Source organism: Medicago truncatula, chromosome 4 (genome assembly GCF_003473485.1).
Source record: "Medicago truncatula cultivar Jemalong A17 chromosome 4, MtrunA17r5.0-ANR, whole genome shotgun sequence".
NCBI lineage: Eukaryota > Viridiplantae > Streptophyta > Magnoliopsida > Fabales > Fabaceae > Medicago > Medicago truncatula.
In genome coordinates, this window is record NC_053045.1 from 37,168,366 (window position 1) to 37,195,289 (window position 26,924).

The window sequence follows — 26,924 nt, forward strand, 5'->3', positions numbered from 1 at the left end:
TGTTTGTTATAGATTAAAATAAAAATGATTATGAAGTTGAGTTGTTTCTTTAAAGGTTTTAAAAATAAATAAAAAATTATAAATTATGATTGAAAATTCATTCATAATTTGCGTAAAAGAAATGTCATTAACTCCACTCTTATGGCTTGCGTGACTTCGTGTGGTAAGGAAGAGGAAAGGGACCATCTGTTTTTTCATTGTGATCATTATGGTCGACTTTGGCTCTTGATTTCTCAGTGGCTTGGTATTGTTACAACTTTGAATGGTAATTTACATTCACATGCTTCTCAATTTTGTGCTCTTGGGGGTTTTTCAAAAAACTCTATGACAGGTTTTACTATTATTTGGATTTCGGTTTTATTCGTCATTTAGAAAGATAGAAACAGGAGAATTTTTCAGCATCATTTTGATTATCTTGAAGCTCTACTTGAAAGGGTTAAACTCCAAACGTTTTGGTGGTTGAAAGCGAATTACATCATGTTCGATTTTGACTATCCCTATTGGAGGAAAAATCCTTTACTTTGTTTACAGACTGCTTTGTAATGTCTAGTTCTGTTTCTTTGGCTGTTCCTCGCCTTACTGTTGTGTAACTAACATTTTTCAGTTCTCTAAGGCACACCTTGTACTTGAGGGATTGTTTGTTTCTTTAATATATTTTGCTTAGTTTCTTAAAAAAGAAAAAATCTTTGACAAAAATAAACAATCAATTCCCCCATTATGGTTAAAAAAAGTAAACACATACGACATAAACTATCTATCTCTCACACTCACTCATTAAAAATGATTTTCTTCAAAAGCTAATCAAAATAATAATATCATTTTCAATGTAAAAATCAATTTTTAACAAAATAAATTTTTAAACAAATGGCCTTATTGTTGGTTGCAATAGAATGCAACGATGAGTAAATTTGGATTTGTCTCCGTCATTAAACTAAAATGAATGTTTAAGTGTTACGTTATGCATGAATGAACGTGGCAAAAGCAGTGAAAGAAATAACTCAAATAAGATAAGGATTTTTTTGGCGATAAGACAAAGTGCAACACTGACAAATGAAGAGAAACTAACCAATCTCATCAAACCAATCAATGGCGCCAACTTCATTACCTCTCAATTTGAATTTCAAGGTAACCGCCTCCGCCACCAACCTCCCTGAGCTACCGGACAAAATCCGCAACTCAAAAGTGTTGGTTCTCGGCGGAACAGGTCGTGTCGGAGGATCAACCGCCACCGCACTCTCCAACTTCTGCCCTGACCTTCGGATCATCGTCGCCGGCAGAAACAGGTAAGTTTAACGCACATATATACAAGTTGCTTCTAACACTGTTAGATGTGATAAATTGTAATAGTGTAATGATGTAACAGAGAGAAAGGTGAAGCTCTTGTTGCCAAACTTGGCGGGAATTCAGGATTCGCGCGTGTTGATATTGATGATGTTAATTCATTGGAAACAGCGTTGAAAGGTGAATTCGTGTGATTTCAATCTTAACTTTTGCTATCTGCTTCGTGTATTTTTTTAAGAGTATGATTGGATTGACTTAGCCTCTTGTTGGTAAAAGGCCATTGATAGCTGAGAAACTAGCTGATTGCGGATCAACTTACAACGAATAATGGCTAGTTTAGCATATTGAACTTGTAGTATTTGCTAAATTTTACGATTGAAACTAGTTGATAAATATGAAATGACAACAAAAAAAAAAAGGGCAGCCAGGCAAACTAAAGCTCCCAGATATGCAGACTTCAGGAAGTATGAAATGACATAACAAAAAAATAATTAATATATTTTTTCAATTATGATAATAAGGATAAAAATGAGAGAAAAATAAGCTGAGGATAAAAATGAGAAAAATAAGCTATAAACTCAAACACTACTTGAAGCAACTTCTCAGAAAATGCTATAAGCTAGTTAAAAAACGTTATAAGCTCATGAGATTTTTTTTTACCAAACAGGTTTATTTCGGTCCTATAAGGTTATAAGTATAAACTACACGCTAAAAGCTCAGAAATTGGCCTTACCAAAATTTGAGCCGTGCTTGAGCTTATTTACTTACTGCATAGACATTTGTTCATGGCAACTTATGGAAACAATTTATGATATGTTCATAAGCTGATTTTAACTTATTTGAAAAAACTACCATGATAACTTAAGAAAATAAGTTATAACTTATATGAAAATAGTTTGATTTTATTTTATCTTTTGTCACGAAAATAACGGACACACAAGCACTTATATGACTTATGCTATAAGTACTTATGTAAGTTGTTTGTCCAAACATGACCTAAATTGAATTCAATTATCGACGTTGTTGATGCCGATCATGTATAGTGTTAGATTGCCTCTGCAGGTGTGGATCTTGTAATTCATGCCGCTGGTCCTTTCCAACAGACAGAAAAATGTAGTGTGCTTGAAGCCGCCATTAATACCAAGGTATCTTATAGTATATCTCCAATAAAATATTAACAGTTTCAAAACCTCTCTACAAAACTATGCTTATATATGCTTATATTTCCTCTGCATGACTATTTTTGGTTTTTACCCCCTTTTTGGTGCAGACTGCATATATTGACGTATGTGACGACACAGACTATTCACAGCGTGCGAAATCCTTCATGAGTAAGGCATTAGCTGCAAATATTCCAGCTATAACAACTGCAGGAATATACCCTGGAGTGAGCAATGGTGCTACCCTATTTCTTCATTATTCTTCTGATCTCCATCTCATTGTTAGAATTATTTGTTCACCGGCTATATTGAATTGACTTAGATAATACTTGATTATCAAAACCCACTTGGGTTGGCCTGGTGGTGTTGGCTTGGGACCTTGGAGTGTGCTCCTCTCAAGGTCGCAAGTTCGATTCTCTCTAATGCCAATTTTGGTTGGCTAGTTTAGCTTCTTCAAAAAAACAAAACTTGATTATCAAAAGTGATAATTAATTTATAGTAGAATTCTATTGAGTTATGGTGATTGAGAGTATTTTTCACATCTGCTTTTAAGCATATGCTGTAGTTTGATTGATGATACTTACTGCAATTTTGTCATAGTTATGGCAGCTGAGCTAGTTCGGGCTGCAGAAAGTGAAACTGAAAGTGAAGATAAGCCAGAGAAGCTAAGGTGACCGTTTCTCTTATGTAGTTCTGGAGTTTATGATTCTTTTTACCAATGCATATTTATTGTAGTTAATATGTCATTACTTATTAATTAATCGGATATATTATCTTGTGTTGATTCCTTCATATGATATGCCCAGACAGCTAAGATAGCTGAGAATCAAACATAATGTAATATATCGAACACAATAAGGCCCTTCTTTTTTGTTAAGTTATTTTTAGTCAAATGATTTTAATAATCTACATACTTTTTTTTTGAGGAAACAAAAATTTATTAAGAAAAACGATCCTGGCTCAAGACGAGCCCACCCCAACCATGTTAAATGGTAGTTAATACAGGACTAAAATACCATCCCCCAAATAGAAACAAAAACAAACTGAAACATAAAAGGCCAAAGAAGGCTATATAGTATACAATACAATAAGCCCTTCCTATAGTCCTACTTATATCTTATGCCAAGATAAAAACCAACAAACCAGCAAGTAACCACAACACTCCTGATCATTATACAGAAGCACCAATTCCTTCCACCTCTAAGAATACCCCCATTACTAATCCACACTTTAAATACTCTTATCAACCACTAACATAGGACAACAGCCTCACTCAAAGATATATTTCGGTCTCTGTACCTCTTGGAAACGTAGAATCTTTTTCTTTATTTACCTGTTTCTATTAATCCGCGTAGGCAAAATAAGATTTAGCTGAAAATGATCGTAAAGAAAAAAGACAAGAGGAATGAGGTTAACCACGGACAGAGATAACTACTTTTTTCTAGGCTTACCTGTTGATTTAGCATCTTATAAGCTGCCATGGTCAACTCAGGTTCTACTACTACACAGCTGGAACTGGTGGGGCTGGTCCAACTATATTAGCCACGAGCTTCTTGCTGTTGGGAGAGGAAGTAGTTGCATATAACAAAGGTTGTTGTCTAGAGAGTTTGTACAGGTTGTTGATTTTATCTAGATTACATTATCATTTTGTTTGTAGGATTAAATGATGGTGCTGGAATGTTCAACTAGGAGAGAAGATCAAACTGAATCCATACAGTGGAATGCTCAAGATTGACTTTGGAAAAGGGATCAACAAAAGAGATGTTTATCTGCTGTAAGTTCATTATTATATAGAAAATGCTGGAAGTCAGAATATCCCCCCCCAACTAACCATGATTCAAAAACAAACTAGAAGTAGTAAGGGAATGCTTGAGTATAGTTTTTAAAACTTTTTGTTCTTAAAAATAATTATAAAAAAAAAAAAAAAAAAAACTTGTTGGTTTGTTGCAATTGTTTGTTTTTAGAACAAGAAATCAAGAACAGTCTAGAGTTGTTTTTTGTTTTCTTATTACTATTCCTGTGTATTGTTTTATTGTTGTTATCCATTTCCCCCACCTGACATCCTTAGCTGTCGCTCTCCGACACTCTCCACCATTGCCACCACCGCCCCCAGGCACTCCCCTCCATTTTCATTACAATTGGTGCCACCCGCCTCCACCGCTGCTGTCAATGCAGTCGCTGTCCATCACCCTTCACCATTACTGTCCCATCATTGTTCGACACTGCCGTTTCGTCTCCACCTGTCACCCTCCACTGTTAAAATATGTTCTCAAAACAAATTTATCAAAGCTTTTATATTTTCTTATCTCTGAAAGTACTTTCAAACTAATATACCAAATAGTTCTTTTTTAGTTTTGTTTTGAAAGAGTTTTTGAATATTGTTTTGCAGAATAGTTTAAGAAAAAAGGGGAATGCTAACTTGTGCCCTTAGACAAGCCTAAGTCATCAAGTTAGCATGACAAAAAAAAAACACAATTAGACAGGCCTAAGTCATCATCGAGTCTGTCTTTTATATCATCAGTTGACATTCATTATGTGAATGTCATTTTCTGTTTCTTTACCTAACTTCGATAATAGATTTCGGCACTGTTTCAGTCATATTACATATGTTATAATATAGGCCACAAGAAATTGATTTAATTACCACTTATACTTGCTTTCTTCAGAAATTAGGGTCCCACTTGAATATATGGTTTTCAGGAATTTGCCAGAGGTAAGAAGTGCTCATGAGATTCTAGGAGTGCCATCCGTGAGTGCCAGATTTGGAACAGCACCATTTTTCTGGAATTGGGGGATGGAAGCTATGACAAAACTTTTTCCAGCGGTGAGTCACTTGGATATTGCTTGTTTGCAGATTAGGCAGTTGCTATCAGTATGCATGAACACAAAATCTCAATGCAACATTGATTCTGATAGACTACTCAATCTATTATGAAATGGTTACTGTTATTTGCTATACATCAAGTATTTCCCTTATCCCTATGATTATGAGTTGCATGACATCGTGGAATCTGATTTAATGATGCAAACAAGTAGGATAGCAAAGTCAGGCACAAGTTTTGTAGGCTTGATCTCGTTATTTTCTTTTGAGCGTTATACTTAGCTTGGTTGGTTTTTGTAACCTTTGATTCCCTTATTGCAAGCTGCATTTTATCTGGCAATTGGTAATATACTATTTCTAATATTTTATGAGCCTATGCTTTGCGAATGTTGGCTTCTATATTATTCATTTTCTAATACTTAGCTTTTGTAAATATACAATAATACAATGAATAATATTCTAATTTCTAACAGTTTTGTTTTGTAAAAAGTTGAGTTTTCTGAAATTCAAATTCTTTTATAGTGAAATCTGAAGAACCATAACCCTGAATATCAATGAGCAAAACCAAAACTTTACTATATATTACTTCTGGTTGGGACTAGTGAGAGTTAAAGAACCATATGAACTCATTTACATTACTTTACAATCTAATAAGATAATTTTGTGTGTTTATTTTGATTATGTTATGTTGATAGCAATGCAATAAAGTTCAAACTTTTAAATGGAATGGGCATGTATAAACTTGATCAAGCTATGATTTTCAGCCTCCTACCCAAAGCCTCTCATGATTTCTCTCCCATCCTCTCTCATCCTTTTATCATATTCCTACTATCAGGTTATTGCAGTGCACCCTCTCCATGTGCTGATGACACTTCCCTTGCACGACTATTCACAACAGCCTCCAAAATCTACCGCTGCCACTATTTCCCCTGGCTATTGTACACCTTAGTACCAGGAATCTATCAGAATGCAGTATGGAAAATATCAACCAAACATTGTTCCACTAGAAATTGATGAATCTGAAGATATAATTTCTTAAAGTTCTTGTTAATAGGTTCTAGCATCGATATTTGTTAAAGATCAAAATCCTGCAACATAATAAAGTTGAATAATAGACAAGAACATGATACTACGCTGTGGAAACATAAAAGTCAATTTGGAAAATAAATGTAAATGTGAAATAACTTACACATATCATGAGAACGAAAATACGAAATTAAATTCTATGTTAGTTATTATGTGATTGACTTCTGAGCTTAAAATACAGGAATATCTGAGAGACAGAAGTAAAGTCCAAAGGTTGGTTGAGTTGTTTGATCCTGTTGTTCGAGCAGTGGATGGGTTTGCTGGAGAACGTGTATCAATGAGGGTGAGAAGAATGAAAACTATTGAACTTTTACTCAGCTTATTCATTTTATTCCTTTTATATTCTGTTGAACTGTTACCATGTTATATGAAATACTTAAATAAATTATGTCATCTTCTGATCTACATGAACCTTAAACTAAAAATCTCCTTATCTTCTGAACAGGTTGATCTGGAATGTTCAAGCGGACGCCATACAATTGGCATTTTTAGCCACAAGAGACTTTCAGTGTACGTCATCATCATTTTCCTTCTTTTTCTTTTCTCAGGCGACATTTGTTTTTTCACATTAGTTAAATTATTGAAGGGACGATTATTATAAAATATTATACAATGCAATTTTCATGATTTTTTTTTCTGTATTGAAGTGAAACATATAATATTATAACTACAAATTGTTTTATATCCCATTATAAAAGGAACTGTAGTTTTCATTTCTAAATTAGTTTTAGTATCCCACATAAACTACCAAACTTAAGCAGCAAAGAGGGATTAATGGAAACTGTAGCTTTGCAAACAAGTTTCAGATCTCGATGACACCCTTGTATTATTATTATTTAACAAAATTGGAGTTATAATAACTCTTCATTGTTAGTAACAGAATATTCCAGAAAAATAATTGCTTTTTTAAAAAAGCTTTCATTTTGAAGTGTTTTTGGTTCAAAATTTATCGTGCCTTCTTCATAATGTAAAATGTGAAACATGGATTGTTTAAGCATTTTCCGTAGCCTGGTTGACCAAATAGAGAAGATTATAGATCCCACAAAGACCCACAAGTACCGAGCTAGAAGTATTCTGAATCTATAACATAATTGATTGATAGGAGATTATGATTGTGGGCCCCATACTGAGGCAGGATCTGCAACAGGGGACCTCGAAATAATTTAGAATTTTTGCTTTAAAGTTGTGCATACTGATGCTATACTTGTTAGTTATGACAATACAATATACTTTTTTTAGATCTGTAGGAATTTCCACAGCTGCATTTGCACTAGCAGTTCTTGAAGGAAGCACACAGCCTGGGGTTTGGTTTCCGGAAGAGGTATATTAGCATCTAAGTTTCAATCTTTCTTCTTTTGGTTACATTTCAAAGATGTTATATCAAACATAAATAAGTTTCCTTTGTGCTATGACTATTTTGTTGAACTATAAATGTAGCCTCAAGGAATTCCAATTGAAGCAAGAGAAGTTCTTCTAAAGCGTGCTAGCCAAGGAACGATTAACTTTGCACTGAACAAGTTAGCTTTCTTATCTTTAAGCTTTTGTTATATGTTTCATGGGACTTGGTGGAAAATTTTATTCTGTTTTCTTTTGAAAATAAACAGGTCACCATGGATGATTGAAACAAATCCAAAGGAAGTTGGATTAGGAATATATGTATGAGTTTTTCATACTTAAGTAAAAAGTATACTTCAGCAAAATTCTTCCTATTGTAGTGCAAGGCCGTAGGTGTATATAGCTCTTGAGAGTTGAGATATCATTACTTTCTGTGCGTGTATGATATATAGCCTTTGTATGTGTTCAACAAATAATTTCTTCATGTCATTATTCTTATTATTCTCCTTAAATTGAGAAAGATTAGTGCAATAAGACGTGTTTGGCTACGTAGTGACAAAACTTGATTTTGAATGAATTGTATAAACTTAAATATAGCTAAATGTGAACGGAATGTAAATTTAATTTATATTTCAATGCATTCATGTATTAATGGATTGAACAGTAGGTTTGAAGTTAAAAATTAGTTGTAGATTTAAAAGCTCCAAATTTGAAGTTGTATAATACTATAATTTTGAAGGCAAAATTAATCGTGCTTGAGAACATCAAAATATGTCAGAATTAATTTTGCACTTGAAAACAATTTTGTCTTCTCCAAAGGTGGAATGAAAGATACTTCTTCCTTCCTTTCCAAAATATAAGTTGCTTTAGGGAATTTTTTGGTCCCAAACTATAAGTGGGTTTATAATATTAATGAAGTCCCTAAAAGAATCAATGAAGCATTAATAATTTTTTTTTCCTATTATACCCTTTATTATTTAATGCTCTCTCTTCTCTCAATTATTTAAATTTCTCTTTCCCATACCATTAATTAATGATAATCTTGTAAAGTTATTTATAATTTCCTTTTTCCATACAACATTGATTACATTTCTTAATTTGGGTAAAATGGTTAAAAACGATTTATAATCTGAGACGGATGGGGTAATAAATTAATGTTTGACAAAGTCGGAATTTCTCATATTAATTCCAACCTCTTGCCATTTTGTTTTTGGTTCTTTATTGGGGGAGAAAAGTCGGGTCATTCATAATCATTGAGGAAAACAGTAACTCATCCACACTCTGCAACTGCTGTGTTTGTAATTACAATCGTTAACGTGGTATATTATACAATTTAATTTCGTCTGTACAGCTCAATATCAACATCATGTAATGTCTATAAAATTTACAAAATTTCAAAAAATCACACCCTTCAACAATAATGCAAAAAATTTCAAGCTTCCTTTTCACATGTTTGGTTATCAGCCAAGCCAACACACCAACTCCTTGCTCAAGTTAACGGTCAGCAAAAAAAAAACGATAGAATGCTCATCGAATGCAACCATGTTGTCTTTATCTTGTCAAGAGAGAATCTACATCTCCCAGCAACCCAAAACATTGACCAGCTTAGATGCTCCAACTGATATGTCATAGATTGCAGAACGGGTACCTCATGCACACCTCTTCAAAACTCAAAGGATTGAAGCTGCATAATAGCTTAATAAATGCAGCGCCGAGTTTACTTAACTGCAAAAGTTTGGCAGGCCAAATGCAGCAGAAAAATTAAAAGCACCACTTAACAAGGTCACATTCCACGACCACGACTCATACTGCAATCCAGAACCTAACTGGATTAACATTCCATGCAACTTTGTTACTTCCTACTTGGTCGACCAGTTTCAGAATTACCGTATGATCTCCAAACCTCTCTCCAATGTCTTCTATTGGATTGTTCAGATGAGCAATACTGATACTGATTCTCCGCATTATTTCTACCCATACTTCCAGGGCGTCGCTTTTGGGAATTTCTCATTTCTTCTTCTGCATCATACCGTGCCCGCTGAAAATAGAATAATGAAAAAATGAATACACAGATTAATATAGAGCTTGAAAAACTTGAAGGACTTATATATCACTTAAAAATGACCGAAACTTGACAAACGAGTGAGAAGTAAAACAGTCTTTAATTCCTATTTGCTAGGTAAAATCTTCTCTATAAGCTTTCTGATATAAGGTCAATGGCAACCGTCAATTGCTTTATTGTAAGATAAAGAAACTTCTCATATAGCATCAACATGTCAACAACTACAAATCCATATTCACCACTTCAAGGACTTCATAGGATTGGCTCCATGGAAAAAATGACGGCATTGGGCTCCAACATTTGTAAAACCATATAAAGCAGTCATCTCATCAACCTTGTAATTTGGAAATATATAAATACCTTTGCAGTGTCTGACAGGACAGCATATGCCTCCCCAATTATTTTGAAAAGCCTATCAGCATCTCTATGTACTTCCTCAGCAATAACCTTCCATATCCCATCATCTCCATGGTCGTTTTTTGTTAAAGATTGGCAAGCCTACATAATAAAATAAAATAAAATGTAAATAAAATTAATAACATATATTATTTGTATATAACTAAGTTTTCAATCAAAAAACCTTGTCAGGATGATGTCTAAGTGCAGCTTTGCGATATGCCTTCCTGATTTCAGATATTGAAACAGATGGTTCAACTCCCCTGCAATCACAACGTTAATCAGGTCATAGCCTCAAAGGAATAATGTAAAATTTCCCTAAATTAGCAACAGAGAGATTTCAATATTATGCCTTTTCAATCATACTTGAAACACAACACATGTGGAATGATGACAGTTATCAAACGGCATGGCATCAAAATAAATCTGTGAGTCAGCCATGTTCTTTTACAGGGTACCATAAAGTTAACAACATCTCCAGATTCTTTATGATCTACCAAGTATCACAAGTGAGCAATAACTGACTGACAGCTTATTGAGGTACTAATATCCTTGGTTAGTCCCATATGTATTATTTTTAGTTGAAATCTCTGCCAAAGTATTAGGCGATTCCTGTTTAATGAACAGATTACATGATAATCATGTTTTTCCAAAGTCAGGGTACCCAAGACAATCAGTGTACGCATTGCCTTAGGTTTTCCATTAGGGCACACTTCGAGCTAATCAATACTCTAACTAGAGTATAACTACGACCCATTGACATTTGAGAAGAATTAAAACGTAACACTATTGATGAACCGTTGAATACCACCGATTTAAAGAAAATTTAACCTTCACTACAATGATGTGGCTGTGGCACTTTCTTGTTTATGGATTCTTTCATGCAAAATGGATCGAATATTTATAAACCAACATAATTGTTACCAAATTGAGCTTTTTTTTTTACTGTACTCCCTCCCGTCCCAAAATATAAGCAAAAAAGACAAACTTTTATCTTATTTAATCTTGTTTTTTTTTAAAAAAAAATTCCAAGAAAAACTTTTGTTTATTCTCATAAAATTAAATGCAAATTACATTCAATTTTCTCTCTCTTTCATTTTTTCCATAACCAATAGCCAATGAAAATTGTTTTTACATCTTCCTATAAAAAAATTTGCAAAGAAAACACAAAAAATTATACTCCAAATTCTTATGTTTTAGTTTTCTTAATAAGTGTGATTTTTTTTTTTTTTTTGCTTATAATTTGGGACGGAGGGAGTAATTTTTGGATTCTGGATGTGTATTTCAGGAATCCTAATTTAGTTCTGAACTATTAAGCTTATGAATCCTAATTCAGTCAAATCCTGACATGAATTTTATTTAGTTTCTGACCCTAGATATTGAAAAATTGATCACTAGAGTTCAGCAAGCAAAGGAAGATTATAAACGTCCCTTTACATCTGAAACTTTCCCATTTCAACCTCAAAAGGATTGCGTGTACAGTTTTGACATAGAAATACACGCAAGTAGAATTGACAGTGACTGGTGATTTTGAGATATTTTTTGACGGCTTCTAAAATGAGTTTAATCGATCAGTTATAGAAAATAGGATAAAAGAGTACTGATGGCTTACAAAATAAGATACATATCAAGAGGGATCTCCTTTCTGTCTTCTTCCTCTAGCTCGGAGAGCCGAATGCGATATTGTTTCAAATCATTGGTATAATTAATTGATCTATCAGATGTTCCTTTATTATTGGCATTATCCTCTACACCCTTACTGAGAAGAGAGAGAAGTCTCCTGAGATCACTGGCTGCTTGGGAATAATCTCTGATCGTCTCATACAGACTTGCACGTCTAGAAAGTGCCTGCAAGTGTGTGAAGACAATTTTCTCATTATCCTGTGCAATTGAAATCCTAAATAAAGAAATTCGTCAATTGCAAAAGTTATTACAGATAAACAGGGAGGGAAGGAACAACACAAAAGTTTTACATTTCTAAAAAACCGAAAGTTTCCAAGAACACAATGGTAGCATTTCTAACGATCAGTGATTGATTGAACAACGAACATGGATAATGCTCATCAAACTAGGCAGGATGTTATTCCTAGTTTCTATATTTGAACAAGGAACAGGGAGGGAAGGAACAACACAAAAGTTTTACATTTCTAAAAAACCGAAAGTTTCCAAGAACACAGTGGTAGCATTAACGATCAGTGATTGATTGAACAATGAACATGGATAATGCTCATCAAACTAGGCAGGATGTTATTCCTAGTTTCTATATTTGACCTGAACCCCATCTGATTCAGTTAGAAGTAAAACAACTACAAAAAAGAAAAAAGAAGGAAGAAGTTCCAGTTGAAGAGAGAAACCTTTAAATAATTCCCATCCAGAGCTATAGCCAGACTGCAATCTGCGATTGCATCAGTTATTTGACCTAACACTTTATATGCAGCGGCACGATTACAATAACAGACAGCTGCAAATGGACGAGACTCCAAATTACAAGATAAAACAGATGTGTAGTGTTCAACAGCTTCTGCGTGTCTTCCAGCCTGATATGCTTCATTCCCTGCAGTCTGCATTTGAATAGAGTTAGATCAATCCCAATGAAAAACAATTTCTAAGTTACAGAAAACAGGGCAGACTGAATTAAACTGATGAACATTTCTTATAATACAACTTCAATGAGGCATATGAGTATTTTTCTGGTGCCTTTTGATGGCAAAGAAGTTGTATTAGAAAAGAGTATAGAAGCACAGTGGAAGGGGATCAATTTAAAGGAAACTAGAGAATATTACTGAGTAGCACGTGTAATGGTTGTTGCCTATTGGAATGAGCTTGCACAAATTATACCAGTATTAAACTATTAATCGTCACTCATCAGCACTAATAAAATACAAACAGGTAGCCCCCAAGGGTTTATGTGCGTTTTTTTTATTGAAATATGTATTTCAAGTTTGATAATAATCTATGAAGCACGGATACGGACATGGACACGGACACCAACACGGCTAATAATTTGAAAAAATCACATAATTCAGTGTAATTACAAGTGTCGGTGTTGGACACGACACATGTCCGACACCGGGACACGACACATGTCCGACACTGGGACACGCCTAATCCGAGGAGTGTTCGTGCTTCATAGATAATAATAGAAAAATATTTCTAAAAAAATGTCAAAAACAAAAAAAAATAACAGTATTGATGCTCTTCTTATAAGCTAAAACGAGCAACTTTTTGGGGAGAAAAAGTGATATTATAAGAATACTTTTTTTCAGAGCTTAACCAAATACACCTAAAAACAATCAAGTTGGTTCTTATGAATCTGGTGGGGACTTGGATATTATGGGGTGACCAAGTCCCACTTTGAGACCTCTCAAAAAAAAAAAAAAAAATCCCACTTTGAGTAGTATGGGATGCTCGGTGGATTATTTAAGTGTTTAGCTCTTCCCCCTTGACAGCTAGCTTTTAAGGTAGTATTCTCTAAGTGTGTTGATAGGGTATTGACTTGGATACCCCATAATACCGAAGCCCCTATCAGAATCCTGTTCCATGATTGGAGACAATTTCTCCCCGGCTTTATTTAATTTTACAAATTCAAACAGGAGTATAGGCACAACACAATTGTCACCAAGAGCAACAACAATCACAACCAGTAGAAGTATCTCGATTGCAGATGAACAGATGTACAATGCTAAAGTCGAAGTCTCTCTTCCAAAATCCATTTTTAAAGTATATTAAACATCAATATCTACTGCAAGAATGCATGCATATGAGAAAAGGGAAAAAGTACAACTACTTTTAACAACAGAAATGTACAGAAGTGTCCTAGGCATTATTAAGCATAAAAAGTACACATACTTTAACAGCAGAAATGTTCTAGTTCTAGGTATTAAGCAAACAAAAATTGAAATATAAATGGCCATCATTAAAACATCATGAAACATTGTATAAGCGAACCTTATGATGCAAGAGCTCGCGTACAGTGGCAGCTAGTGGTATAAGTGAAACCAAAACCTTGCTTCCACTCCTGCAAGGACAGTATCAAAGCTGATGATAAAAAAGATCATCATTGTCAAATGTTCATTTTTATTGCCTTATCAGCTTGCCCGTGATTTGGGGAAGAGGAGTGTGAATGGGTTATAGGATAGTAATGATTACTTGTTTATGGCAGACACCTTTTCTTCTTGTTGTTCCAGCAAAGAAAGACCCTCTTCAAGCTTTCCTAGGTAAAAGTAAGCTTTAAGCATCATTGAACACCTCCATAGTCTGAAGTAGACAACTTTTGAGAGTTCTGAAATATCCATATATGTGACTTGGCAACCAGCAGCAATTGGACAAGCATTCTTCTCAGCAGAACTAAGAGTCTTATCACACTGATGAATCACCTCCTCATATCTACTCAGCTGATATTTGAAACAAAAGTTAGCCAACACGAATCAATTGGCATAAATTACTACACTAAAAGGCTTCTGCTGACTCTTGAGTTTTGATATTAAGAGATTTAGAGAATTTGAGAGAAAATACAGAAACTGTAACTTCAAATTGACGCATGCTCTATCATACATAATATAAGCTTTAAAAAAATTGCAGCATACTATAGAAGAGGCACCAACCATTAAAAGAGCTTCTGCTTTCATTTCAAGCAATTTTTCGGAGTGCATACTGATCATCAGTGCCTCATTAATATGTTCCAATGCCCTCTCTGCATCAGAGGATGTTCTTCTTTGCAAAAGCTCAGCAGAATGATAAATAGAATCTGATACTTTCTGTCATCCAGTGAAAATACTAATCAGTTAGGAAGAGGGGTGGACATCAACACCACAGCCAGTTTATAAATTGTGAATTCAAAAACCTCTAGATTTTGTGAAGGGGAATGAAGAAAATGCAAAATTAACACACATCCCATCAAGCAGTAGACTGTTGTTTGCACAAAAGAAAGCAACATACATTCTCTCTCTCTCTCTCTTCTTTACCTGTCTATATTTGTACGGCCCCACTTGACTAAATATTTCAACACTTTCATTATTAAAATATATCCAATTTCCAATAATTTTATAAACCTAAAGCAGAGCCATGTTTTCAGATATAATATCAGAAAACCTTACAATACCCCCCAAAAGCAACCTAATGATGCCTAAAGTCCAACGTTGGATTAAAGACTAAGAAATAATTTATACTAAAAATGGCTAAAAGCACTTTGAACCCTTGAGATCAAGGTGTTAATCATCTCAAATCGCGACCTCTGATATTGCAAAAAGTTGTGGTTGAATACGGCAGCTGTGGCTGCAAATGTGGTTGCAGACATAAAAAAACGTCACTTCTAGAATCGCGGTCATGAACCATTTTTTAAAACTTTCTTATGGCAGTTTTCCTATTGAAGGCTAATATAATACAACTCCAAACTAGTTCAGTGTAAGAAGTTTTCAATATTAATTCATCGCACATGCAGCATATAGGGCAACCCGGTGCACTAGAGCTCCCGCATATGCAGGGTCCGGGAAGGGGTCCCACCATTTGGTGTATTGTACGCAGCCTTACCCTGTTTTACACAAGAGGCAATTTCCAGGACTTGAACCCGTGACCTTTCAGTCACACGCAGCATATAACTAATTAAAAATAATTAACAAAAAGGAAAAGTTATAATTAAAACCTCCATGATATATCAAGTTATCGATTAAAGAAAATTATAAGTAATCAAACCTGTGCCTTTTGTAAGCCATCGGAGGCTTCCACAGAAATCTTTCGATCTACAGAAACATCAGCTCCTGATTGCAAGCACATTTTGAAATATTGTGATGCAGCCTCAACTTCTCCCAGAGCAAGATAACAACTTAAACAAGATTGAAAACAAAATGACTTAGGGATACATACACACACCCATTAATCTTGATGCTTAAAACTGTACTCATGAAGTGCAAGTATGCAAGGTGGTAGACACCATATTTACATTTATTTAAGTAAAATGTATTTTCCATGTCCTTGAATAATAATTAGGCATTACCCAACAACCCTAGTTAACTTCAACTATATATAACAACCCTAGAGCATCTATTTTCTATAGAAGAAGACTCTAAGGCTGTTGATAGGAACCAGAGCAGAAAACTAAGCAATTAACGGATAAAATAGCGAATAAAGGGAAATAATGGGGATTGGGGACTGTAGCAATATTATTTCTTGAATGGCATCGGCCAATTTGAGCCCACATTCACATTGGGGTCCTAACGGCTGTCATATCCTAAGGCTTTTGTCATTTTAATTCTAAATTGAACATAAAATTCATGCAACAAGTACAGAAAACAAAATAATTAGAAGCAACGATGGAGACTTACTTTGCAGCTCTAAGTTGCACCTTGAGAAAATTTTGATCTATTTCAGCAGCCAGCCTACAATCTTCTATTGCATCTCTCATCCTACCAAGAGACATGTGTGTGGCAGCCAGGTTGCTATAACATAGCAGCAAAGCCCTGAGACAGCTCCGAGATGGTTGTTCTTTAGGTACACAACCAAGTCCTTGTTTGTAATAATTCTCAGCCATAGACAAATCCCCGTTCTTGTAGGCTTGGTTTCCTCTGATTTAGAGCATATTTAGTATTGTGAGTAACAGTTGCAAATTTCAATGTTGAGAGTATTGACCCAAAATCAAAGAAACTATTTTTTAAAGTTAATTTAGTGAGCAAATTCTGTATAATTTTTACATAAACATATAACTGTATCTATTTCATTTCACATACAAAAACAACCAAGTCTTATCCCATTAAGTGGGGTCGGCTACATTGATCAAACAACGCCATAATGCTCTATCATATACCATATTTCTATCCAACTCATTAATCTATTCATTTCACATATCAGAAGCAATTGATAAAAGCCAGGGCTTGCAATCCAGAATATCAAAATCTGAGTACATAATAAGCAAGTGACTGCAAATATGGTATTAGAATTAAAACTAATAAATGTATACTCACCGGAGGCGCCACTTTTCACATGCTTCTGCAGAAACAGAAGCAGAATCCTCCCTTAATTTGTGTTCCTCATTCACACCAGAAACCCTTGTTTTCGGTTGAGGAAAAGGCACTCTGGCTTTTATGTCTTGCCCTGACACAATATTAGGCTTCCCAGTAAGCGTTGCAAATGGCACGGATGGTGATGAATAAGGAACCTTCATGTTTGGCGCGTAGTTGTAAGAATCATGACCAACATTTACAAAAGTTTTCTTTTTGTTAGGGCGTTTTGGGCTAGACAAATGAGCTTCAGCAGAAGAAGCAGCTGCAAAGGTGAAGCCAGACCCACTCACACTTTCATTTCTTGAATTAAAATTACAACCAAAATTCAACATTCTATCACCATCACGGGCTTCAGATTCAGCATCATCAGTTACGTCCACACTATCACTAGCAGACTTAAAGCTTTCGGTTTCAACCCCAGAAACTGACTCATCCTTTGTCTCTTCCTCAACACAAACATCCTCACTTACACCACACTCTGATTTTCCCTCCTTTCTATCTTCCCTCGCAACTTCACTACTCTCATTTATATTCATTTTCTCAGTCGCCCCAATCAAATCTTCATCAATGTGATCAACAAAATTCATCGGTACAGAATCTTCAGCGTCAACACGAAGTGACTCATTGGAATTCACAGAACTTTCCCTCGATGTTCGACTCTCAGCTAGTTTTTCCTGATAAGGAGAAACCTCCATTGGCGAACAACTCTCAGATGAACCTTGAGGACGATCTTCTTGCAAAACACTTCCTTTAAAAACAAAACCATGTCCATTCCATCTTTGCACTGGTGCCGGTGTAGAATTCTTCAAATTCACCCTACTTTTATTCATCCTCATATTCCCAGTTTTCTCCTTCAGCTTCCCTTCTTTTCCACCAATCTTCGGCCCATGTGATTTAAACTCAACAAAATTCGCCCCCGAAGCTTCTGGTTTACTCTGAAACACAAATTGATCCTTTTTATTCACTTCAAAAGGTTGAAACAACACAGAACCCGAACCTAAACCCGACGATGGCATTGCAGAAGAATTACATAAATTAGGTTCAAAATTCTGATCAACTAGGTTAAACTTGTTATTCATTCCATCATTCACATTCAAATTATTCAATTGTCGAATAACCGAATTCGCCGAATCCTCTACATTGTTACCTCCTTCATTTTCTCCAATGCTGAGTTTCTTCTTCAACTCGTTCCCAAGCTCCGATTCAACACGAACCTTATCAAAACCTTCCGTTGAAATCTTCAACTTGCTCATCATTGCTTCGGGAATCGCAGCGTTACCGAAACCCTCGGTTCCGATTTTGAGATTCTTCAACCGATCACTGATCCGTTTATCAAAATTCAAAGCGGAATCAACCTTATCGGATCCAACGACGGTTACGGCGGCATTGGCGACGGAACCGTCGCGATTGAAAACAGAGGCATTGTTGTGTTTACGAAGCTTGACGAATCGTGGCTTGGAAAGGCCGGAAACGGAGGCGGAAGAGGCGGTTGTGAAGGTGAATGGTGACGTGGCAGCGTCGGAGAATCTATCGTCGCCGGAGTTTAACGGTTCCATTGATTGTTTAATCGGAAAATGAGAGATCGATTATTCTTCTTTGAGTTTCTGCAATGATTGAAAATTGAAAATGGAAAAAGAAAAAGGAGAAAATGTTATATCAATGTTGCAACAAAATATGTCTTTTTAATTTTATTTTTTTGAGCAAAATATATGTCTTTTTATGATTTGTCTAATTTACTTTCTTTTTTTTATAATGACATGACATAACATAAGGTTTTGTTATTTATTGAAAGGAGTGTAACATAAGGTTTGTGACTTTTGTTTTTTCCTTCTTGAATTTATGTGTTATTTATTATTACAAGTGAACTAGAGAATATAAATGCACTTGCATTTAATAAACATTATCCATTTTTATAATTAGGCTCTTCCGATATTTTAGATTGGTAAGATTGGTTTGTAAACATGATTAACTATATTTGTTCTTTGTTGGAGTGAAAATGTGTTGCTAGTTAAAGTAAGGTTTCTTGATAAAAAAAATAAAGTTAATGTTTTATTTCGTCCATCTTTATGATTTTGTGAGTCGTTATCTACTATTGTAGTTTTTTCGTCTTCATCTATGTTAAAGATTGGGTGATTTAAGATCAATTTTTGACTTTAAATCACTTATCCAAATCATTTTTTTTCTCATTCTCTTTTATTTAAAAAGGTTATTTCACATTTATTTAGTTTTTCTTTTGTGATTTTGTTGTTTTAGTGCGACATTGTTTTCTTTTTTCGTCTGGTTACGATGTTTGTTCGATTCAGATTATTAGATCAATTTCGATCTATTGCAGATTCAATCAATGATTTTGATGAGTTCAACGTCACAGATCCGAAAGTATGAGTATTTCGAACACTTAATTATAGTCGTATTTGTAGACTTATTACTTTACCATTTTATTTCATTAAATGTTGTGAGTTTATTCGCATATTCATTATTTTTGTTTTTAACGAATATATATATATATATATATATATATATATATATATATATATATATATGTGTGTGTGTGTGGGATAGGATCAAATGACACCAAGGTGTCAAATTAAATTTGACACTAATACGGTTTTAATCTAACAGCTCCCATCAATTCATTAAGTGCTCACATGCTTGATCAAGTGACCCATCTTTTATTTTTAGAAATAATTTATTATTTCTTCTTTTGATTAATTCCTTTCCAAATATATATATATATATATATATATATATATATATATATATATATATATATATATATATATATATGTATTGAAACCAGTTATATTAGAATTTTTTTAAGGATATAGTAGATTCTTACTTATGAGAAAAGTTATTAGGTTCGACCAACAAAAATTGATATATTATATGGCTTATGTTTTTTTTTTGTTGAGGAAATATGGCTTATGTTTGTTGATGTTTACATTTTTTATTTTTTTCAATTGTTGTGAGGTAGTGGTTTTTTCTTTCTTTCTGTTTTTTGAGATAATAATATAGGTTTTTTTTAGTTCAATACATTCAGGCGTCCACGATAACAAACCTGAAATGACTTGAATTTCAAACAACTTTAGTGGGTGGCCTTTAGGTTTATAGTTTTTTTTTTTTTTTAAATGATTATATACATCATCTTTTTGCTATAAACTTTTTAGCAAACAATTTTTTGAAGAGAGTTTCAAATGAAAAATTAGTTTGAATAACTTCTCTTAAAATATTATTCTAAATATTTTATCATTTTGTTATAAATTTTTTATAAAATAAATTTCAAATAATCTCTAAAATAAGAAGTTATATTAAATAACTTCTCATAAGGATTATTTTTGAAAGATATTTTTTAAAAACATAAATGTAATTTTTATTATTTATAATCTCTAACAATAAATATTTAAGTTTTTTTCTTTCGGAAATGAATATTTAAGTTAGTGAGTTTGAAATAGCGTATATTATTTCTAAGTAAGATTTTGAAAAAAAATCATTTAAAAAGAAAAATCATTTTTTCAAATCTAATACAAAGGACGTTCCTCTTAAATATTATTTCGCGGTTCATATCACTTGTCGACTCCTCTCTTAGGGATCCTGCAGCATCTTTGATCTGGCATAAACAGGTGCCGTTGAAGGTATCTTTATTTGCTTGGCGGTTGCTTCGTGATAGATTGCCTACAAAAGTTAATTTGGTCCATAGACGAGTAATTGACACAGAAGCTGCTATGTGTGTTACGGATTCTGGCATGAGTGAAACGGCGCAACATTTGTTTTTATTGTGTGATGTTTTTTCTTCTTTATGGCCTCTGGTGCGCCATTGGCTGGGTATTGTAGGTGTTGATACCAATGTTCTTCTCTATCATTTTCTTCAGTTTGTGAATCTGTCAGGTGGTGGTAAAGCGGCTCGTGACTTTCTTCAACTTATTTGGCTTTTGTGTGTTTGGGTTTTATGGAACGAACGCAATAACAAACTTTTCAAAAATGTTGTAACTTCTATTCCCAGGTTGTTAGATAAAGTTAAATATTTGTCTTTAGCCTAGTTGAAAGCCAAAAAAGTTGTTTTAGGTTTGGTACAGATAGGTGGTGCTCAAGTCCCTTCCAATGCTTGAGCATTGCTTAATGGTTTGTTTTGGTTGTTTGTATGACTCTCTTCTTGTAAAGTAATTATTTTGGCACACCTTATACTAGGAGAGTTGCTTTTGGTGTTTTAATATATATTCCATTTTTGATTGTTCAAAAAAAAAATACAAACGTGCTCATCGTTACCTTAATACACATAAAAGAAAACTCTTCATCGATTCTTAAGTATGCAAAATGATAAAATCTTCACATCATGATAATAACTTTTTCACCGCTTGATGTCAGTTACACTCAAGATTATCTTATATCGTTAACAATAAATAGCATAAATAATACAATCAAAGATATATCAACTCAAATACAGGAGGATTAGCCATATAAAACTTCCATAGCTAACTCATGGAGTGTGAGTGTTGACATGATTCTTAAAAGTTTAATTATATAAATGGTCCCTTAACTAATGATGAGATTTCATGTTGGTTCCCTTATTAATTTTCGTTTTAATATGGTCTCATAAATTTCATCTGTCATTCAAATAAATCTATTTTGTTAAGTTTTGTTCAAAAACGTTAACACGTATCTTCCTCCTTCATCAACTTCATCCTCAAACCCAGAAAATTCATCATCTTCATAACCAAACCTATAAAAATTAGTAATAAACTTCATCACAAAACTAAAAAATAATCATCAAAAATAATATTTTGACTGAAAATTCAAAAATATTAATTTTCGTTCCAATATGAAGATAATATTAAACTTCATCAAAACTTCTTCTTTTTCAACTTGAAACGACACCGTTTGGATCAATGGTTGAGGGTTTGTACAGTCAAAACCTCCCCAGCGATGTATCCTAAGTCATCAATTAGCTAGAACGCCACGGCTTGGCTCCTGATGGATCTCTCATCTCCAAACCTATCTACAATTATCTTCAACTTGTATGTTTCTTTTCACTAAAAATTCAAACTTTTTATGACCCATTTACTTGAATTTTAGAAAAATTGAGTAAAATTGAAAAATTGGTGTTTCGTTTTTTCATTAAAAAATCAATTTTATACTAACCCATTTTGTTGAATGTATGCAAAATTGAATAAAATTTAGATGGGTGGTGAAATTTGGTGTTTGATTTACAGGCTAGAGAGGAAATGTGTAGGGAAAGACTTCGTTACCTAAAAGCCACGGTATGTATGTATGTATTATTTTTTTTTTTACCAATCATGATGTTATGTCGTGTTTGGATTTAAATGATATACATTGTCACTATAAACTAGTTTTACAGTCCTGTTAAATGTTAACTAAAATATTGGTCCGTTTGACTGTTCATATTTCATGTCGCTGTTGTTGTTTTTATGAAGATAATATTTTGGATTTTTTGTCAATTTTTATTTTTTTTTGTTTTTGAGTTTTATAACGAAGTTTTGTAATTTTTTTGGGTTTGGTTATGAAGATGCTGAATTTTTTGGGTTTGAGGATGAAGGAAGAAGATGAATGTTAATGTTTTTGAACAAAACTTAACAGAATGAATTTATTAGACCAACGTTTGAAATTTCTGGGACCATATTGAAACGAAATTTAATAAGGGGACCAACATAAAATCTCATAATTAGTTAAGGGACCATTTATGCAATTAAATCATTCTTAAATAAGAGCATTATAATCTCTAATTATGAAACCAAAAGAAGTTAAATCAACTAATTGCATATTGAGAAAAAATAAAATCTACCATTGCTTTAGCATCTAATTCAAAGATAACATCATCCAAGCACAACTCAGAAATTTACTTGTTACTTTGAGTGATAAATTTTTTATGATGATCCCTAAAACACATACTAAGAATACTTGTCGACGCTCTTGTTGCATTGCGTTTATTAAGGCCTACATGAAAGTGCATTGCAAAATAAACATTTCGAACACATGTGTAATAATACGCATATACTTAGCACATGTGAATTAGTACTTAACCATGGTTGATACACTTTATCAAATAGCTGTTGAGAATAGGAGCTCTCGTTAATGCATGATCGTAGAATCAAACACTTGTAATTGAAATATCACGTCAATGTTTTTTATTTAAAATGTTAATGGGAACTAGCAAATACAAAATGGTGTAAACTTGAAGGGTTAAAATTGAGCAATTCAAATTTGGTGGCCAAAATCAAACAATTTAAAACTTAGAGGGACAAAATCAAGCAATTAAAGTTTTTGAGGCTAAAATCAAGCAATAGTAAAACATGGAAGGCCAAAACTACACCTAAGTCTAATTTAAATATATGATGACTCTTTTCCAATTTTTTATGCTTCTATTAAGAGCCTAAAATCTAAGATTAGAACTTGATCTCCAAAAAATTGTTTAAGACGACCATGATCAAATTAAAGGATAAGATTTCTGCTTGTTTCCCAATACGTGTAACGGTAAATTTACTCCCTAAGGCTAATCAACTAAGTGGCAATGACCTGATATTTTTGTGCATTACCACTTGGGAGGTGTTCTAGTGTGTTGCAGCTCGTGGGAATTGGATATTGGTTTTAATTCCCTTTTTAAATTAGAAAACAAAGCATGAGATTGTTAATTTTTTATTCATAATTAATCTTTTTTGTTTTTGGGTTAGTAATTGATTGTGTGTTTTATTTATTTATTTATCATTTTACTTACAAATTTAGTTCTTGGATTCGTGATTGTTTTTCAGTGATACAATGGTTTAACAAAAGAAAATTGATGCATATTTTAAAAGGAGAATTTCAAACAAAGACGTAAATTGTATAACTTCAACATGTACTTAAAAAGAATCCTTCAAGTAATCAAACACTTAACAATTGTAAATATAACTTTTATGAATTTTAATTATAATATTTCAGTTAAAACTTACCGCCCCTCCCAATATTTTGGACAAGATCCACCATTGCAGACCAGGGCTCATGTCCCGTAGGGGCCAAATTTTTTATTTTTTTATGGAGGGAAACGTGTATATAGCAATACATGGTTTAAAGGGGGTATATATAGAAATATGCGCAAAAAGGGCCCAAACATTTACCAGATTTGAGCCCATAAGCCGTTTCACCCTGTTTTTTACAACCCAAAATCATTTCATTTTCACACCCCCAACCCAGCGCTTTCATTTTCACCCAAAACATTTCATCAAAACACAAAACTTAGAAGTAAAACGAAAATCGCAGAAGAAACACATAATACACAAAATATCTATCCTTCCCAGATACCAAATTTGTTTCTTATTTTGAGGATGTTTTTCGGTGTTTTATATTGAGACTAACATGAATTATCAAATCAGATAATAATAAAGCTTATATAAAACTTGATAGTCTATTATCGTTTTACTAAACTTTGATGAGTTTGGTTCAGCCCACTCAATTATTTTTTTTGTTTTGTTATTCTTTTTGTTAATATATAGGACGGATGCATTTGACACACGATGTTTTGGTGTGTCAACATAATTAAGATTTTAAAACATCCTATTATGGTGACCATCATGATTAATGATATCTCATTCACCCTTATAAAAAAAAAATATAATCTATTATATAAGTAATTATATAAGGTAGTTCTTTCTCAAATTTGACCTAAGACCCATAAAATAATAGGAACGGATTTGTTGCAGACACGTCGACAATTATTTATAAAAATATTTAATTGAATGTTATACATTTGTCGGTGACGAACATCTGATACACTTTTGATATGAAGTGTATGTGCTACAAAGGTAGTGACGCAGCTGTATTTCATTTTCAAAGTTTACACCATTTGAGAGAGACCGCAACGTGAGTAAACATAATTAGCAAATAACATACGGCATGCGACTATTATAGCTCATGAGGTGTAAAACCTTAGTAATTTTAATATTATATATAACTTAGGCATGCAAACAAAAATAAGTGACGTTTGAGATTGATTTTGTGACTATACTTAGTCAATTAGAAGATGGTGCTAATTAGGCTGAATAACACATTGGACTTGTCTTTGGTGGCTACTCCTCATTCAAAGCCATCGGTGTTGTAATATCCTCATTTGTAGGAAATTGGATATAGATTTCAAAATTCAAAGTGAGTATTTTTTTTTCATGGAGTGATTGACGGGGCAAATAAAATAGTTATATAGTGATCCAAGTCTTGCCAACACTATGCCTATATATGGGTTGTAATTGTGAAGTTCATAATTATTCAAGAGTTGATTTAGCTTATAGTTTTCATATAGTTAAAACCAACACAGCCATGTCTCTCATATTGCTGCTTATTGGAGTATTATTATCTTCCACTGCATTAGAATTTACGGGTCTATTACTCTCTCTAATTATATATACATTTTATTGTAAAGCATATTTGCGTATTTGAGTCAATTGTTAATATTGATTGATGTCTATGCAGGTGCACAATCGGTAGGTGTTTGCTATGGAGGAAATGGAAATAATCTACCAACAAAGAAAGCAGTGGTTGATTTATACAAATCAAAAGGAATCGGTAAAATCCGTATATACAATCCAGACGAAGGTATACTCCAAGCCCTTAGAAGTTCAAACATAGAAGTGATCCTCGGTGTCCCAAACAACGTTCTCAAATCACTCACAAATGCTCAAACCGCCTCGGATTGGGTCAACAAATATGTAAAAGCATACTCAATCGTCAAAATCAAATACATTGCCGTTGGCAATGAAGTTCACCCGGGTTCAGCCGAATCAAGTTCAGTTCTTCCTGCAATGCAAAACATTCAAAAAGCAATATCTTCAGCAAATTTACAAGGCCAAATTAAAGTGTCTACCGCGATAGACACAACACTAATTGGAAAATCTTACCCACCAAAAGACGGTGTTTTTAGTGACGCTGCAAGTGGTTACATAAAGCCTATTGTTAACTTCTTAGTTAGCAACGGTTCGCCACTTCTTGCTAATGTGTACCCTTATTTCGCGTATGTAAATAACCAACAAAGCATTGGTCTTGACTATGCTTTGTTTACAAAACAGGGAAAGAATGAAGTTGGTTACCAAAACTTGTTTGATGCAATGTTGGATTCAATTTATGCTGCTCTTGAGAAAGTAGGGGGTTCAAATGTGAAGATTGTTGTGTCTGAGAGTGGGTGGCCATCTCAAGGTGGAACTGGAGCTAGTGCTGGAAATGCAGGCACATATTATGGGAATTTGATTAAACATGTTAAAGGTGGAACTCCTAAGAGACCTAATGGACCTATTGAGACTTATCTTTTTGCTATGTTCGATGAAAATCAGAAGCCGGGTTCTGAAATTGAGCGACACTTTGGTCTCTTTAGACCCGACAAATCACCTAAATATCAAATTAGTTTCAATTGAAAAATACAGGTGATCGGCGATTATGTATGTATAATAATAATAATCAACTACAATAATAAACTCTTATGGTTCAAGTTTTAGATGTTTGTACCATTGAATAATAATAATATGTATTGTATACTATCGTACTTGCATGCTTTGTCTATCACCCTAACACCATAGGCTAAATGTATAGAAAAAATCGAAAATGTTTAATCACCACATAGCAGAAGTGCAAAAACAAATTGTTTAAACACCACAAGACAAAAACAAAGCCAATAATTGTTAAACAACAATGAAATAATTGTTATAGATCATACTCATAGTGATATAGTTCCAAATTCCTTCCAGCATAGTAATATGAACTATGAACAAATTTACTTGCTATATCTCAGTTTCATCATGTTAAGAACATTGTAATCATTT

At 33.6% G+C, this 26,924-nt stretch overlaps 3 protein-coding genes across 3 annotated transcripts; 2 read left to right on the plus strand and 1 right to left on the minus strand.

Moving 5' to 3' along the window:
- Nucleotides 1–971: 971 nt before the first annotated feature.
- On the plus strand, nucleotides 972–8,311 carry LOC11443259 (uncharacterized). Its single transcript, XM_003607262.4, has 13 exons — nucleotides 972–1,283; nucleotides 1,364–1,461; nucleotides 2,344–2,426; nucleotides 2,552–2,678; nucleotides 3,042–3,111; nucleotides 3,934–4,031; nucleotides 4,131–4,215; nucleotides 5,142–5,265; nucleotides 6,530–6,631; nucleotides 6,794–6,858; nucleotides 7,588–7,669; nucleotides 7,786–7,865; nucleotides 7,953–8,311. The coding sequence occupies exons 1-13, from the start codon at nucleotides 1,087–1,089 to the stop codon at nucleotides 8,008–8,010; spliced, it is 1,269 nt and encodes a 422-aa protein (XP_003607310.2). The 5' UTR covers nucleotides 972–1,086; the 3' UTR covers nucleotides 8,011–8,311.
- A 625-nt stretch (nucleotides 8,312–8,936) lies between these two features.
- On the minus strand, nucleotides 8,937–18,806 carry LOC11443260 (uncharacterized). Its single transcript, XM_003607263.4, has 11 exons — nucleotides 17,098–18,806; nucleotides 16,462–16,701; nucleotides 15,833–15,962; nucleotides 14,746–14,898; nucleotides 14,291–14,535; nucleotides 14,090–14,159; nucleotides 12,496–12,702; nucleotides 11,754–11,989; nucleotides 10,326–10,404; nucleotides 10,106–10,243; nucleotides 8,937–9,721 (listed from the first exon to the last, which is right to left on the minus strand). The coding sequence occupies exons 1-11, from the start codon at nucleotides 18,690–18,692 to the stop codon at nucleotides 9,536–9,538; spliced, it is 3,279 nt and encodes a 1,092-aa protein (XP_003607311.2). The 5' UTR covers nucleotides 18,693–18,806; the 3' UTR covers nucleotides 8,937–9,535.
- A 6,482-nt stretch (nucleotides 18,807–25,288) lies between these two features.
- On the plus strand, nucleotides 25,289–26,634 carry LOC25492868 (glucan endo-1,3-beta-glucosidase). Its single transcript, XM_013601139.3, has 2 exons — nucleotides 25,289–25,492; nucleotides 25,585–26,634. The coding sequence occupies exons 1-2, from the start codon at nucleotides 25,351–25,353 to the stop codon at nucleotides 26,517–26,519; spliced, it is 1,077 nt and encodes a 358-aa protein (XP_013456593.2). The 5' UTR covers nucleotides 25,289–25,350; the 3' UTR covers nucleotides 26,520–26,634.
- The last annotated feature ends 290 nt before the right edge of the window (nucleotides 26,635–26,924 follow it).